This window comes from Centruroides vittatus, unplaced genomic scaffold (genome assembly GCF_030686945.1).
Source record: "Centruroides vittatus isolate TY-2023 unplaced genomic scaffold, ASM3068694v2 contig_694, whole genome shotgun sequence".
Lineage (NCBI taxonomy): Eukaryota > Metazoa > Arthropoda > Arachnida > Scorpiones > Buthidae > Centruroides > Centruroides vittatus.
Window position 1 is genome coordinate 582850 of NW_027122438.1, and position 17917 is coordinate 600766.

Here is a 17917-nt window from a genome sequence, read left to right on the forward strand (position 1 = left end):
TTTTCTAAATTCTGTTATTTTGACTATACGTAGACGTCATTAATAATTAAACTACGCGCTTACATTGATTTGTAGACGGAAGGAAACTGCATTAATATAATATAGATATTAATATATAATAGAGGTTCTACGAGATATTAAGGACATTATACTGTTTCACGTATGAAAAGCACTTATAACGATGTTTGAAATGGATCCACTAATCCAAAAAAGTGTTTATAAAAAGGAAAAGCAAATTTCTTTGAAAAATTGTATTTGTGCCAATAGAACCGATCTCGGACAATAAATGGATCCAACGATTGCTTGAGTTGTTTGTTTTGTGTAACAAAATTTCGATTTTAAATATTCCCAAAGCAGCCATACGTCTATACAGATGATTTTAGTGGGTTTTTATAAGTTCAAGTGCCACGAAATCATTAAAAAAAAACAATTTTTTTCCTCTATAAAACACAACTTTATGGGTACTTTATACATTAATTTATGTCTAATTTCGTTAGAAAAAAAATCAGTTATATAAATTTAGGAAAATCCTCTTACTAAATATTTTCTTTCATTTAAGGAATATTTGATTACGATTTATTTTTGACTGTTCAATGTTTGTTCGAATAGAAACGAAAATAATAATAATGCCAAAGTATCGGTATGAAATTCAAACAGAATATTAAGCCGAGAGGCATTTATATCGATCTAGATTTCAGTTTTACTTTATAGTTAATAACCGTAAACTTCAGTAGGTTAACAGAGAAACAGGACATTAATACGGAATGTCTGTTATTGTTTGAGCATCTCCACATATTTTAAAGCATATAATAAATGATATTACTTGATTACTGTTAATTTATGATTATTTATCAATTTAAATTCTGTCTTTTACCATCATTAGCGAATGACGAATTAAAGTTTAAAATTAATGTCATTAAGTGCTATATTTAGCAGATTCCATTTTCATTTAAATAATTTATAAATTACTGTATATATTCTTTTAATAATTTTTCAAGTAGATTTTTAAATTTTAATGGAATATTGAATAGTAGAAACGTGTAACGTATTTACATAATAATAATAATGAACACACCACTTCCACTTCGAAAAGTATCAGCAAATTAAATTGTACAGAATATGAAATATTAAGAATTTATAAATTATATAAAATAATATATTTATTTTGACATTTGACATTAATAAACGAGCAATTACTTATTGTGACATCGTCTCAATGCCAGGCTGCAATTTTTAATCACATTTTTTTATTTTTTTAATTTAAAATATATGCTCTCCACCTCAAATTAGTAGTGGCTTGCCCCTGTACATCATACTTTTCCTTTAACAATAGAATCTAACACCTTTTGGAAGAAAATGTTTGAATTGAAATATAGTTAATCGGGGCCTCCTGTCCCCCTATTCTTTCTTATCTGGTCTCGTCTTTCATCTATCTAACTCCGTTCTCGATATTAAAAAAGGACAGACAGACAGATGTACGACAAGGGAATTTATGTCTACAATTTTTTTTTCAAATTGCAGTCCAACGACTATTGTTTTTTAGTCTATAAACTGTACTAGAAAATTTTGTTTACTATATTATTGTACATTATCGTAATATAGAATTTTAAGTTGTTATGAATATATATTTATTCGATTTTTATTGGTATTTTTACTTACTGACATATATATTATTTTCAATTTTTTTTTATTAAATAGATTCTAGAAAAATAAAGCAAAAATCAACAAAATGTTACTACATAAAACTTGTTTATCAAAATCTTTTCGTTTCTGATTTTATTTAAAAAATTCACTTATTGAAATATAAATCAAAGATGATAACTTTTAAAATTTAGCTGTGATTCTCCTTAGTTTCCATTAGTAAATTTTTGTTAGCTACAATTTGTTTGAATTATAAGCTGATGTTTATGATTTGTGAATATCAGCTCATAAACATTAACTCGTAATGCAAAGAAAACATCGACTCATAAAATATTACGGAATGTCAGAATCACAGTACATCATTTTATGTGTAATTTACTTTCCTTTCGTACTAATGTTTCATTTATACCGCATAGAACTCATTTGTAAAAAGAAACAGAAACAAGGAATATCTTATAGAATTTTTTAACCCTAGATTTCTTATTCTATGGTAAATTTCACAACTGATTAAATTATAAAAGAATATAGATTTTAGAATATATTTAATAACCCGTCACTATAAGTTTCGGATACAAATATTGTTTAAATATCTTCAGAAAAAACGAATTTGAAAATTAATTTTATTTATTCATCAATGTATCTTTCACTTTAATTATAAATTAAGTAAAACTTCAGCATGTGTAATATTCACATAAAATCTATGTGCATTACCTTTGATACTGGAAGCTTCAACAAAATAATACCGTATATCTTTAACGCAGGAAAATAAAATTTTGCCCAGAATTTAAAATAACGAGTCATATAATACTACTGTTACTCCATTTCTTAAATTTATGCTTCTGCTACAGAAACATTACACAGAGAAGCAATAGAGAAGAAATATCTCGTATGACTAACACTAAGCTGAGAAATCTCGGGTTGTCGCCTAAAGCTTCAGATGTTAGAAGACGTTCTAAAACTTCTTTCGAGATGTAAGTGAACATAATCGATCTTTTTGAACATCATGCATCACCAATGTCAGATAAATACTGAAAAAACATTTGTTTGTAATTCGTACACATTCAAGAAAAAAATTATTTTTAAAGTAAAATGAATATATAATTACTGCGGGAAACGTAAAAATCGTTTCTGTTTTAGATTTTTAACTTCTTTGTATTCTATATTTTTAAAAATTAAGAAGTTTTACGTGTATATAATGCTATTTTTCACTATTTACTAAAGTTTTAACTAATGTTTATGAAGTTATTTTAAAAAAGAATCTTGTTTAAATTAAACTTAACATAAATAAATTAAGTTTTATTCTTAAGTAAAAATTCTGCTTTGTTTTTAAATTAACAATTCATTATTTGTTCACACACAAGAAGGACGATTTTTTTATCGTGATCTTGTAGTTTTCAATCCTTTGTTGTATCATCTAAAAGAAAACAAAACTACTTTTTCATAATAATAGATGAGTGTTTCTACACTAGTTTCATCTTATATTATAAGTAATATTTTTTAAAAAAACTTTGACTTGTTTAAATGGAGATTTCACATTGCAATAGACATGAAAATTAATATGCGTATGACACAAAGACGAACTACAAAGAATTTATATTCATATCGAAATTTCAGAATAGCAAAATTAAAATATATAACATTTTTATCCCTTTCGAAATTCTCTGCAATATTGTCATGCATTCGCTTCAATTTAATTTAAGTTGAATTCTGTTTTATATTCTTATAGCCTGATTTATCCTACATGACTATAATTTTATTCTTATTAAAAACAGCAGAATTCCTTTCTTTATGATGAATTTTAACCACTGTTTATGCGCCTTTTATATATGTATATTATACGTATTGTTATATCTATATAAAATACGTGTAATAATATGAAACATAAATCATTCGATCCCTATCAGGATGGCAACTACCGAGACTATAATTATAACTAGGAAAGTAAACATTTTGTAAATTCTTTTAAAAGTTTTTTGTAATAAAATATGTTGAAGAAATATAATCTTTTATACCTTAAGATATTTTCGTTTTGATGTTTTAAACATTTACTCAAATATTAAACGTATAAATTGTAAAAATCGACTTATTTGTCATACAAATAAATGACACCGTAAAGAATTGTTTAATCGTAAGTTTGTATACTGAATAGAAATATTTTTGAAGATATCTGGACACTTCAGTCAAGCTTGAAGCGTGTCGAATGTTTACTTTCAGTTGTGTTAAATGGTTTCCTCTTCCCATCCACTATATGTTTCTAATGGACGAAGAACGTAGGAGTCGATGTACTTATATCCATTCGGATCTAGAAAATAAGCTTTCAGCAGGATTTGTCGTCCATCCTTTCGCCGAAATGCTCGTCTTTTCTAATAGAAACATTCGTGTAATAGAAGGAATTAGAATAAAAGAATGGCTAAACCGAATGCATTTTACCACTTGGTAGATTGATAGTTCATTCGAATATCTGTTTGTAACCATAGAAACCGGACTATTTGATATAAAAACTAGTTTGGATAAATTGTAACTAATTTCCTTCCCGTTTAATCCTTATTTAGTTCCTACTTTCGTAGGAAATTGGAATTTCTGGGTTTAGTTTAAACCTCGAATAAAAGTAGGATTTGTTTAACGCACGCTGCTCCGATATATTTAGCGCTTTAGCTTGTCTCCAATTAAAAGTTCGTGTAAACATTTTGCTAGTGACTCCAGAGATATTGATATGATGTACACAAAATAAGATAGCGTACAAATAATAATAAGTATGGAAGAAAACAAAAGAAAAACCGCTATTGCTTATCATTCTCTATTTTAAATATTTATGGGATATTCAAATATATATTAAAAAAAAAAAGATTTCTGCTGTTGAATGTTAACCAAACTGATTTAATATTAAAAAATTCATTAGATATCGCAACATGATAAAATAGTATAAGTAATAACTTTAAACTGCAAGTTTATTAAAATGAATTAAAACTATGCACCGGTGGATATTTTTTTTAACGATTTAAACATTTAATTTATATTCAAAAATAATTTTCATTCTTGTGTTTTTTTATATATATTATGTTGAATCAGCATGTTGCATATTGGTTTAACACATATAGATGAAGTATGGTGTGTAATATGGGTCTACAGGAAGCTCTTGACAAAAAATCGATGGCTTGCTCTTTTTTATTTGATGCCCGTGCCATTTCTTTTCTGCTTCAATGACTCTCTTATACACTAGTAATGGATGTATAGTTTGTGAAGATATTCCTTTCTGTAATATTGACCGACATTTTTACACGTTCCTGTATGCCAAATAAGATTTCGTTCTTCCCCAAAAATAATATATCATAGGAAGATAAAAAGATTTCATTGATTTTTTTTAACAGGAGCATGCCCGGAAAAGTTATAACGGTGCTAAATTTATTAAATAGAATTTGATAGTAGGCACCGTCGACGTGGGTGTTTATAGCGCTTGGAAGCTTGTAAACGAGGGAGAATTTTTTTTCTGTAATAGTAAAGAATGAATTTTTTCATAAATGAATATTTCTATAGTTTATCTAAGAATAGATCTTAAGAACTTTTTATTTATGTCACCCAAACCATTTAATATATCAATTTGAAGTTGAAATAGCGTAGTTGAATAACATAAGCGACTAGCATTAATTGTCATGTCAGCTTGATTGATAGTCAAGAATCCTTATTTTAAATTAAAAAATATATAAGTAAAATAAACATATTCAAATTATAAACTGTGTTTAGATCATATTTTAAAATTTCTTTGTGAAAAGTTATTTTATAATTTAAATTTTTAAATAAGTTTCACGCTTAATATATTAAGCGTTTCGTTATTCTTTTGATATGAATTATGTTACATTTATTCAATTTTCTATGTTTTTGCTCGGCATAATAAGTTAAGTATATTTAAATTAACAAAAAATGTATAAATTACGATGGAATAAAACAGAAAGAAAATCGATTTTAATAATGAGGTAGTGTACCGACTCAAATATTGATCAAAATTCCAGTAATGTCGGTTTGAAGTAACTTATTGTGTATTTAAAAATTCCACTTTATTATTATTAAATAAAGTTTAAAAATTATTATATGACACGTCAGTTGATTGTTGCGTATATTATAAGATACATTTTAATAATATTAATGCATTAGAAACACATCATTAAACTCTATTAAATTACACGTATCCTATTTGTATTTTCTTTAATGTATAATTAAAATGAAAAACCATTTAGGAGATTTATAATTTAATTAAGAATTTCACGTGTTTATATTCAATATACTGTACTTTTCTTTTTCTCGATAATTTGTTACTTTCTCAATATCCACAGCGTTAATTTCACCATTCATGGTCGTCTGTCACAAACGCCTTAGTCGAAATTAAATAGTTTAAGTGCATGATGACAAATGGAATCGCTTTTTCTTTTACTTTAATAAAATATATTAACAAAGCAAAACATCCCGAAGTTCTTGTAACGATCCATAAATTCGAGAGGTGAGTAGATGTTGATGGATTACTATATGAATATATTAAATTTCGTTTAACTAATTTCAGTTCAGCATCAATCATTCTATTTGAATGGTAGTTTTCTTACAAGTTACTGATTTAATGTCAAATGCTATAAATTCCAACGTATAACTTCCCATTTAAACACGAATCGACATTAATTTAATGAATTAAGTTTCCACAGATCGAGTTATCGTTCTATAACTTTAACGAGTACTTGCCAACGTCAGATTGGTAAAGATTTAATACAATTAATACTGTATTATTCAAATCAATTGTTTGTTTTTTCTTGTATTATTTTTCAATATCGATGAAATTCGATATAAATGAAGGCTGGCGTGTTTCTATTTCAATACAGATTTCACAATATTTTTCGAAGTATCCTCAATAGAATAGAAAGAAAATATTTACGGCTATATATATGCAAATTTCCATTATCAAAGCCAAAAAAATCAACTTTCTAAAGGGTTCCTATTTTTTGAAAATACGTTATTTGAATTTCAATGAGAGCATATTAAACACTTTTAAAAAGAAGTTATATTTCTAGTTATATATAAAAGTTAACGTTATAATACATTCATTAATATTTGCACAGTTTTTCTTATATATTTTCAGTATATGAATGTTTCTTATATTGTTAAATTTGTTAGTTGGCTAGTTATTTCGCCAATAAAATTGCCAAAGACATATGGAATTCCCCATTCCTTTTTGCTCTATTTAGCAATAATATTTAGGTTTATAATGCGTAATACTTATTTTACTTATTGCCATTTATGTTAGCCTGTACGGATTTATTTTTCTTTAAGATGCTAATATTTTGTATCTTATTATCTCGCTTCTGTTATCTTCGTTTATTCTTGGTGCATTACTCAAATTCGATACTTAGTCTATTCAATAACCACATTTTTAAGACTTAAATATAAATTAAAAAAATGCGTTATAACAGTAATTAAATGAGATTAAATTCTGATAATTACTAGAACTTTTCAAGAACTTTTCTTGCGTTTTGATTAGTTGGAAGTCATTAGGAGATAATTCGTTTAATCAGTTTTTCTCCCTTCTTTTTGAACTGTTAATAGTTAATTTGACATCATTTTCAACTAATTGGGAGAGAGAAAAGCGCTATCTAATATCGCAGTTATAAAAAAATAATGCATGAAAATATACAGATTAAACATCACAGATGTTTTCAACGACACACAAACCTACATATTGGTTATGAATTTACCAAAAGGAAGTTTTTTTTTTAATTTTAAAAAATCAAAGTGTATTAAAAAGTATAAAATAATGTGAAGAACTTTGTTTTAACGTTAAATTGAGTAAAAATATAGCGAAAACGACAAAATATGACAATTACGGCGTGTGAAATTTCTTCCTATTTGACGAATAACGCCTTAGAAAACGGTTAGCAATCTTAAAAACGATATCCGTCATTAAGCTATTTAAATATCTTGTTTCCGTAAAGAATGAAAATTGGTATTTTTAACGGAGACGTATGTTATTGATAGTAAATCGATGGCATTTTGTTGCTAATCTTAAAAACGTTCGAATAGCCAAAAAGTCTTTGGTGCTGCAATTTTCTATTTTAATTGGATATTTTCCAAAATTTATTGTAATGAAACATTTAAAATTTCCTTTGAAAATTTACAGAGCATGAATTTTTCTTTAAGAAAGATAAAATAGATCAGCATTTATTTATCTAATTTGCAGAGAGCGATTATTCTAGGAAACAAGATAATCCTTCACTCGATAATGAAGCGTGCTTGTTTTGGGAGATGGAATCGATCAATAAAATTGGCAGGAGTGCAAATTTATTGAAAACAAATATTGTAATGTTTGCAGAATGGATTGGCAGAAATGCGCAAATGCTGTTATTAAATTCCGACTTGTCTCTGTTCTGACGAAATGTTTAAAGGTTCAACATCTTTCGAAAATCAATCTAAGAAAAGATTCTTATTATTTTTAAGTCACGCAATCATTTTTCCAATAAAAATCGATACATTGTAATTTATTAAATAATAAATCATTTATTTATTGGCAAACTTTCCAAGTCTTACTTTATTTTTATTTATTTAAAAAGTTAGGCAATTCTCGGTTAGAATTGTTTATTCTTAAAAGAATATTGCACTTGATGATAAATAATTAATAAATTAAATGAAGAATAATTCTTATCGATACAATGAAAATGAACGAAGTTTTGCTTCAACAATTCCAAATCTCTTTTACGTATCATTTGCCTTCGACTGATATCATAATGAGATTAGATTTACTGGGAAGGGCTCTCTACATCTAATGCTCTGTTAGATAATTCAGTATTTCTGATTTAATAAACTTTGCATAGTATATTCAAATCATTACCTTATACTACTATTTAACAAGGTGTAGAAGATATAGCGAGTGCTTTAACTCGCTTCATTACACATTACAATCCATTCTCAGTTCATCCAAATTTTCTATTTTCAAATTAATTATAAATCAATTTAAATTTATAAAATTAAATCATTCTCTTAACTATTTTCTACTTTAATGCTTTCTAAAAATCTAAATTCATTCAAGAAATTATTAGATCTCACCGATCTCTTTCTATTGAAAAGTTATATACAGGGTGGGCCAGCGAAAACGAAACGGCAGTGTGTTCGTGTTCGTCCAAGCAAAGCGCTCGGACAGGTCGATTTTACTCTCGAGGGGACATCTTTTGCAATAAAGTTTTTGCGATTCTTAATACAACAGACAACAAAAAATTTTAAAAACTCATTTATTTCGTATTAACTAAACAAGCATTTATTTCGAAAAAAATGTTTGTTTAGTTAATATTCAGAATCGCAAAAACTTTATTGCAAAAGATGTCTCCTTGAGAGTAAAATCGACCTGTCCGAGCGCTTTGCTTGACGAACACGAACACTCTGCCGTTTCGTTTTCGCTGGCCCACCCTGTATAGAAATTCGTATTTACGAAAAGAGCAATCTTAATTTTAGACAGTAAAAATCATTTTGTTTCGAAAATTAAGAAACTTTTTAAAGTATTTTATTTATAATGTTCTTTGAAATATGGACACATAATCCTTTGCTTAATTCAATAAAATTTAGAGGGCCGTCTTTGCCATATTGGTTAGATTAGAGAAGATAGGTTAGTTGTGTGTAATTTCAAAACAACTAGCTATCTCTGTGTCCTCGTTCTGTCCGACTTTGGTGACAGATGACGGTAAACGAGACCATCTTCTCAGAACATCCTCTTTCTAGGCACGTCCCGCTGTTTCTCTTAAGATGTTCGACTTCCTTCCATTTTCTCTATTTTAGATCTAGGTATTTCCTTCCATTGTTACACTTCTGATTAGTGGCTTCTTGTTACCCGAGAGGGAACCATTTTCACTTTCAATTCTTTGGAATTTCAGAATGAAACCCAAGTTTTGAATTTGTCCTTCTGTATATCAGTTTTCAACCAAGCTCTCTATAGATTTTAGTACAGCGTGGGAGGAAACTTGACACGTGACTAATCTGAAACATTCATGCAAGTTTCATTGGAACTACACGTATCCAACCAGATATTGAAAATTCGAATAAATATTTTGAGATTAAATTCGCTAGCCATATATCACCGACATCCTATAACAGTCAAACTGTATCTCATAAATAAGAAAACAATGCATACAACTTATTTTCTATTCTTAGGGGTTCTATATATCTTCCTCTTTAGCAACAATGCAATCTTTTTTTATATTTTTAAAAAAAGAAGATTTTTCAATGTTGGATTTATATCAGCTGCACAATATTAATCCTAAACTACAACAATAGAATGGAATTCAATTTTTATAGAAAAGCTCGAAATATTCTATTCGTATAAATTTACTTCGAAATATTCAAAATAGCATTTCCCTTTGCGATTGTTCAATAAAGGTCGATATTCGTGATTTATTTGTTTTCTTTTTTATTTAAAAAATAGTTACTGGGTTATTTTAACACTCTCTAAACTACAGTTGAATAAAAAATGAAATTTTTATGATATCTTTTCTAACTTAACTTTTAACAGGGATCATTATATTAACTAGATTTTTTCGGCTCTTTTCTACAATTTCATTCAATAATTTTTCATCTTTATTTTGTTCCTTTTTATCGAATATGGCTCTACGTTTCTCTGTAAACCATTAGTGCATGAACGAAAGTTTAATTTAAAAAATATCTAGTTAAAATTTATTATCAGCATAGCTCGGGATTCAATCGTAACAACTTTTAGAAAGTTTAAACAAGAAAATCTTTCAGAAATATTTGCTACTCGTTACACTATAACTCAGACATATTTTCAGAGTTATCGTATAATATAACAAGAAGTAAAAGTCCAGTTTAAAAATAATATGATAAGATATACTTCTTTCTTGTTTCCTAATAAATCGATACAACTATTAAATCACAAATTCATATTTATACGACACTTCTTTTTAAGCCTTCGAGGATATAAATTAATTTAATTATAAAAGTAAGGAATTGAAGTATGGTATAATTTCAAAACATTTCTCTTTTAATAAACCTGTGTTAAGTTTACGCTATTAATCTTTTGAGTTGATTCCTTCATAGCCTAGAGAAAGCACTTAACGCAACTATATATCATCTGGCATTTTTCTGTCCATCATGATACAAATCACTATTACTTACGTGACAAATCCTGATCTTACCATATAATCCCGTCAGATATCAATCTGCCTGTCATATGTAGTCCTACAGTTTTTCCTATATATCGATAGCGATGATATTTTGAATTATGAGTTAAAATCTTGCATTTGAACGTTTGGTAATATTGAATATTAATCGTAATCTTTTCTATTACAATGAAAATAATCTGACGATATTTTAAAGAATTTCTATACTTTATTTTCGAAATTATGAAATTCATAAGATTCGAATTGAAAAATGGCTTTTCTCTTTTATTAATTAGTATAATTATATATAATTGAATAATTTCTTTTTAACAGAGAATCATGAATATCTTGCTGATAAGTTTCCAAGAATTTCTAGCAGTCCTAAGTTTGGGTACTGCTACTTATTCTTAGAACAGATGGAATCCGTCATCCCAGCAGATAAAGGACAAGCTCTCAGTCATTTAAGCGCAAGACATCGTCCGTCGTTTTTCAAACGGTCATTCTTTCTACCTAGTTATAAGAAAAATTTAGAAAGCGCTTCCAGGTGCCTTGATGTCATTGAGAACGGAATTCCTCAAATTACGTCATTGGAAACCACCATGTGTGCCGAAATCGTACACGTGGAACAAATGGTGGAAGAAAGAAGAGTTAGAAATCGCTCGTCTAGGTGGCGAGGTTACTTATGGAGGGTTCAGGTAAGATGATCACGCTCTTCTTTCCTCCTTTCTCTTCCTTCCAGACACTGAATAAGATAGAAAATGTCCAGTTTCGGATTGCCCACTAGGCACTTGAGGCCCTGCCTAGGAGCCCAGAAATTGGAAAAATAAATCAATTTCATCATTGTAATCGTATATCATAATTTATAAATAATTCTATAGCTACGGTTAGATGTTATTAGTTTATGATGTCCTAAAATTATATGAAGGAATCCTAATCTTCTGTGCCTAGGGTCAAGGAAGGTCTTAATCTACCACTAAAGATGCCCACTGTAGCAAAATAAACTGTGATATAAATTAAACATCAATTAACATTATGAAATAGGATAGAAAATTTTTCGTAAATATTTTAGAATAAAAAATTCACGCAATTCTAAATTTCTAGCAATGATAGACATTAATAATATATTGGAAATGTAAGATATAATTATATAATGCAAGTTATAGAGTTAATAAATTGTACAGTAATGATGTTTCAATATGACAGAATATGTTAATTATATGTAACTTGTGTTTATTAATATATAATATGTTATTATGTGTACTGTGTATTTACACCAACGTACTCGTATAATAAAATATTATTGTATATATTGTTTATGAGAATGGTTTTCTCGTAAAAACTAATAATATTTTGCAGCAAAATTCATATTAAAATAAATAGAAGATTTCAAAGTTTTAGATTATAAAATGAAGATTTTACTGAAAAGTTCCTTTATAAAATTTTATAATTTTATTCCAGAGATTTCTGATTTTAATCGCAGAGATAATTTTTATATTGGACATCTGATAATTGCCAAAAATTAAAGTTCCTACATAAATACTTTCTTTAATACGAAAGAAGTTGAACATTTTAATTCACTAAAGATCTTTCACATCTGAAAACTAATGTAATTAAAAATACTAGGAGTAATACGCGGGCACATATATTTGATTTACTGAAATAATTTATTCATTTAACCAGTTTTAATATTTTCTGTTAGTAGCAATTTACATAAAATATCAGTAAAAACAAGAAGAGGATTAAATTTGAAATTCTTATCTATCGATTTTTAAGTTTATTTAGTGAAGTTTTCTAAAATAATTTCTAGATAAAATATATTAAGTTAATTATATTAGTTTTTTAACTGGCATTAGTAGATTATATCATAAATGTTCTCATAGATTAGAGTGATTCTCTTTTTTATTGATACGTGAATATTCATAATATATAGTTGGTAATATAGTTTACTTTACCTAGCAGCAAGCAATTGGACGATGGCGATCGGAACGTAGAAGAGGCAGAGACATTATTAGAACGGATTCATTTTTGGAAAGATTTGCGACGACGCCTATGACAGAAGTTGTGGACATCCACGAAGAAGTGCACTGGTGGAATAGGTAAACAGAAAATATCATTTATTAAGTCTTTGTAAATACAATCTACGTTTTTCTTTTGTAGATTTTCTTCTCCATTTATTGTGGATCCGTCCGAAAGTTTCCATTATCAATGGTTGTCTATCATTAGCGTGGCCGTTTTGTATAACGTCATCATGATCATTGGGAGAAGTGTCTTCTGGGAATTACAAAACATTAGTCCGGTTACTTGGTACTGTCTCGATTATCTATGTGATTCTATTTATATATTTGATATGGGCCTACATGCCAGAACAGGTAAGAAGTTTTTTCCTCTTTTTTTCCTTCGACTAGTCATATTTATAAATTTATTTCGTTAAAATTAACGTTTAATTATTGATAATTAAAATGTTCTTAATAATACATTTTTAATTAAATCGAATGTATACTGTATTGCGTGTCTTAAATTTAATTAAATTAAATACCGGTATATGTAGTTGTTTATTTAATAATTTTAAATTAAATATTAAAAGTTTTTGTTGTTTTAAATTTATTTCTAATGCGCTAAATGGCATATTTTGTAAACAGGAAAAAATAATTTGTAGACTAAATCCCGATTATAACGCCATCTGCTGATGATTAAGAACAACAAAATAATGACAATTTAATTTGATGTAAAAATAGGTGTAAGTGCTTTATAAAGTGTTTTGAAATGGAAAAAGAAAATAATTTTCTAAATATTTTTCTTTAGGTTACTTAGAACATGGTCTTCTGGTGAAGGATACTCGAAAACTATCGGCAAAATATTTTAAATCTTATCAATTCAAACTGGATTTACTCAGTTTAGCACCAACGGATCTTCTATATTTGATTTTGGGAACGAGTTGTACAAAAACTGTTCCGTGCACGGTTATAGTTAGATTAAATCGACTTTTGAGATTCTACAGGATGCTCGAATTCTTCGATCGAACTGAAACCAGAACAAACCACCCTTATGCCTTAAGGATAGCCAAACTCATATTTTACATATTAGTGATTATCCATTGGGACGCTTGCTTGTACTTTGCTGTTAGTTACGCCATAGGATTTGGCAGTGACGGTTGGGTTTATAAGAACATCAGCGAACCGAAATTCGCTTCCTTCACCCATCAATACATCTATTGTTTTTATTGGTCTACATTAACTTTAACAACAATTGGAGAAGTTCCAATTCCAGAAAAAGATGTGGAATACGTTTTTGTAGTCATCGACTTTCTTATCGGAGTTCTTATTTTCGCCACCATCGTTGGAAACGTTGGTAGCATGATAACAAACATGAATGCGGTTAGATCGGATTTCCAGAGAAGAATGGATAACGTTAAACAATACATGGAATTTCGTAAAGTGGGGAAAGAATTAGAAAATAGAGTTATCAAGTGGTTCGATTATCTGTGGATAAACAGGCAATCCTTAGATGAAGATTCTGTAACTTCGGTTCTTCCCGATAAGTTAAAAGCGGAGATCGCAATTCACGTGCATCTGGATACTTTGAAAAGAGTGCATTTGTTTCACGATTGTGAACCCGGTTTATTGGTTCAACTTGTCCTAAAGTTAAAATTACAAGTGTTTAGTCCCGGTGATTATATATGTCGTAAAGGAGACGTGGGCAAAGAAATGTATATAGTAAAACGTGGAAGACTTAACGTTGTGGGAGATGATGGAAAATCTATTTATGCCACTCTTTGCGAGGGTAGTGTATTCGGCGAGTTAAGTATTCTGAACATATCCGGGGTAAAAACGGGCAATAGAAGGACAGCAAACGTAAGAAGTGTTGGATTCTCTGATTTGTTCTGTCTTTCTAAAGAGGATTTATGGAATGTATTAGCAGAATACCCAGAGGCGCAAAAGATGCTTATAGAACGGGGAAGAGAGATTTTAATAAAAGACGGTCTCTTAGATGAAAATGTGGTTAAAAAAGAAGAAGAAGAACGCAATCAACTCCATATTAGATGTGATAGAATACAGGACGCTTTGGAAACTCTTCAGGGAAGATTTGCCCATCTTTTAGCAGAATATACTGCTTCGCAAAAGAAATTAAAAAGGAGAATCACTAGATTAGAAAATGCAATTGGTGCTGATGCTATTGGTGATTATCAAATCAGTGACGACGACGATGATCAAATTGACCAATTAACAGAATAAAACAATCAATCGATGTTTCTATTTAATTGTTGCTAGTGAAAATGAAGTATTACAGGATACTCAGGGATTTAAATTAAATTCATTTTATTTATTTGCTTATTATTACTAGCATCATATTGTATCTGTAATAATACCTGTTAATTGATATTTTCTAAAATTAAACGAAGTATTATTTAAAACATGATTTATTTTTATATATGTTTTGCAAAATTTGAATTACGATTATCAGAATGTTCGAATGATTTTTCTCAACTGATTTATACTAATGCGAATTGTAATGGTACAGCCTATAATTAGCAACAATATAAAAGAATAGAAACATTTGTTGAAAGTCTTAGGAAAAATATAGGTTCAATAAGAATTTAATTAAGTTCTTGCATGAACAGAGGCATACTATATACATACCCAAAACGTTTTTCTAAAATTCCATGCATATTTTTACAAGTAGAAATGTAATTTAAGAAAGAGATCAACATTATGATCTCAAATGTTATACTTATTATATTATTATAAATTATTCTCTTTCTATACTAGATTCAGATACATAAAAAAAGAATTTTAAGATATTAAGCGGTCCTAAAAATTAAATAATATATTCAACTATTTTTAATTTTATTGGTAGAGATATAAACAGATTGTATAATTTTGGCTAGTTATTACTATTTGTATAAATTTCCCTTGTTCTATAATTTACAGTTTCATTCACAATTATTGTGTTTACAGCAAAATAGATTCATCATAAAAATGATAACTACTTTTTTATATTTAACCAATATAAAGTAGGGGAAAAAATTTTCAAAATTATATAAAATGCTGAAAAATTGTTTTCCGCTCAGAATACAAATGAAAATTAGCCTATTTCTAGCCAATGCTAGAAATGTCTCTTAGCCTATTGGCAAACTTATTCGAGGAGAATACTCTGTGATGGTGGAATTCTTAGTCACAATTCATAATAAATTCATTTCTGTTTAGCATGCATTCGGACAAATTACAAGCATAGAAATCACTAGCAACGCTCATAGATCAATCTTAATTAAAATGATGTTGGATCTTGAAGTGTTTATCTCATATCTGAATGAATTTTACATTATATAAAATTTAAATATATTAAAGTTTGTAATAATTTGATTTATTTATTTTCTTACGTTTACTTTAATAATTATCATTTTCTCCGAAAATAATATGAGGTTCCATCTGCTTTTTATCTTTTAATATTGATTAACTTAAGGATAATTCTGTGTAATTTCATTTATATTCGGAATGGTAAACATTTTATCAGCATCCTATATATATATATATAGCCTATATATATTTAAAAAGATTAAAATATAGAATTTGACATAATATATTTGGCAAATTATTTTATAAACCATATCACATAGTTCATCTTACAAGGATTTTCTGAGTTTTAGAATAAAATAATAATAAATTTCAATTTAACTATCTCTCTCTTTCTCTTTCTCACGCTTTCTCTTTCACTGCAATGTGATTTATTAACATTAAATTTGAATAAATTGGAATTAAATGCTAACTTTAAAAGAAACCTCTTTCCGCTAATGATATAATTTGAAATTATGAAATTATGTTCAGAGTTATCAATTTATTTTGCTCCTTTTACATAATGATAAAAATAAAATGGAAAAGAAAAACTTGATACCTATCAGCCTTGTAACTGTATTTAAAAATAATAAATTTGCTAATAAATTCACGTATTAGGTACTTTCATTCAGTACTGTACTTAATATCTTATCTCGAACAAAGTTATTAGTATAGTACTATATAAACGATTACATATTTGAATATATTATAATTAAAAATTCCGGAAATTTTATGTTTTGAATATATATTTTACATAATAGAAATAATTTTGTAATAATAATAAAATGAAAAAGCTAATAAAAATTTTGATCTTTTGTGTTTTTAATAATATAAAACCACAAAAATTTTATTTTATATATAATTTTATACGTAAATATACGGAGCCACACATTCACTGTTATGAAATTACATGGCCAGTTTTTTAAATTTAATTTTAAATAAAAGTAAGTATTATATATAAATTAATTTTTTAATTAAACAAATCGTATAAATATGATTAATAAATATATTAATTGAAATTATAAACAAAGACTGAAAACTAAAATTACTTTTAATCTTTTTCCCTTTACATAAATATAATTAGGCACATTAATTATACTGTAATTATCTGAAATATCGATAATTTTATTATTGTGAATAGCAAAATGGTTGTTTCCTTTACTAGGAAACGTGTTTATAGATTTCCTTATCTGTCTTAAAATACCGTATTTCATTATTTTAAAACTGTATGTTTACAACTCGGATATAAAATAATTGATTTTATACATCTGAGCTGTATTTAAATAATTTAACACGATGTATTCTTAGATTAGCACTATTATAATGCTTCCAGTATTATTAAATTTTATAATCAATGAAATCAGAAGACTATGAAAGTCTTTATCGTTAAATTTTATAACCAGATTATATTAGAAAGTTTGAATTGATCGAATAAGACTTTTACTAACCTATTCCTTTTCATGAAAATAATTCAGACTTCTGATCTTTAGAAATCTCTCTAAATAATTCAAATTATTTAATTGTATACCATGGTTCTTCAAATTTTGAGTTTCGGTTTCTTTTTCTTCATTCATGAGCATTCTTTTTTTTTTAATTTTCACTATTAATTTGCTCCTCATTATCATAAAATTCAACAGTTTTTGTATTAAATTTTTCAAATATTATTTTCAATTATTTAGGCAATACATAACTTTCTACAATACATATATATATATATATATATAAATTGCAATATGAATTAAGTGTCACGAAATATCGTGTTGGGCCACGGAAGGCGATCAAGAACGGCGTAGGTTTACTAGCATGTATACC

The 17917-nt window shown here is 27.6% G+C and overlaps 1 protein-coding gene across 1 annotated transcript in view; it reads left to right on the forward strand.

Moving 5' to 3' along the window:
* LOC136980328 (cyclic nucleotide-gated channel alpha-3-like) overlaps nucleotides 1-15861 on the forward strand; it is a 37944-nt gene extending 22083 nt beyond the window's left edge. Inside the window, exons 2-5 of the mRNA XM_067276419.1 lie at nucleotides 11109-11470; nucleotides 12735-12871; nucleotides 12933-13144; nucleotides 13578-15861. Of these exons, the coding sequence (XP_067132520.1) occupies nucleotides 11192-11470; nucleotides 12735-12871; nucleotides 12933-13144; nucleotides 13578-15007 (2058 nt within the window). The 5' untranslated portion in view covers nucleotides 11109-11191 and the 3' untranslated portion in view covers nucleotides 15008-15861. The remainder of the gene's footprint in view (nucleotides 1-11108; nucleotides 11471-12734; nucleotides 12872-12932; nucleotides 13145-13577) is intronic.
* Nucleotides 15862-17917: the final 2056 nt, after the last annotated feature.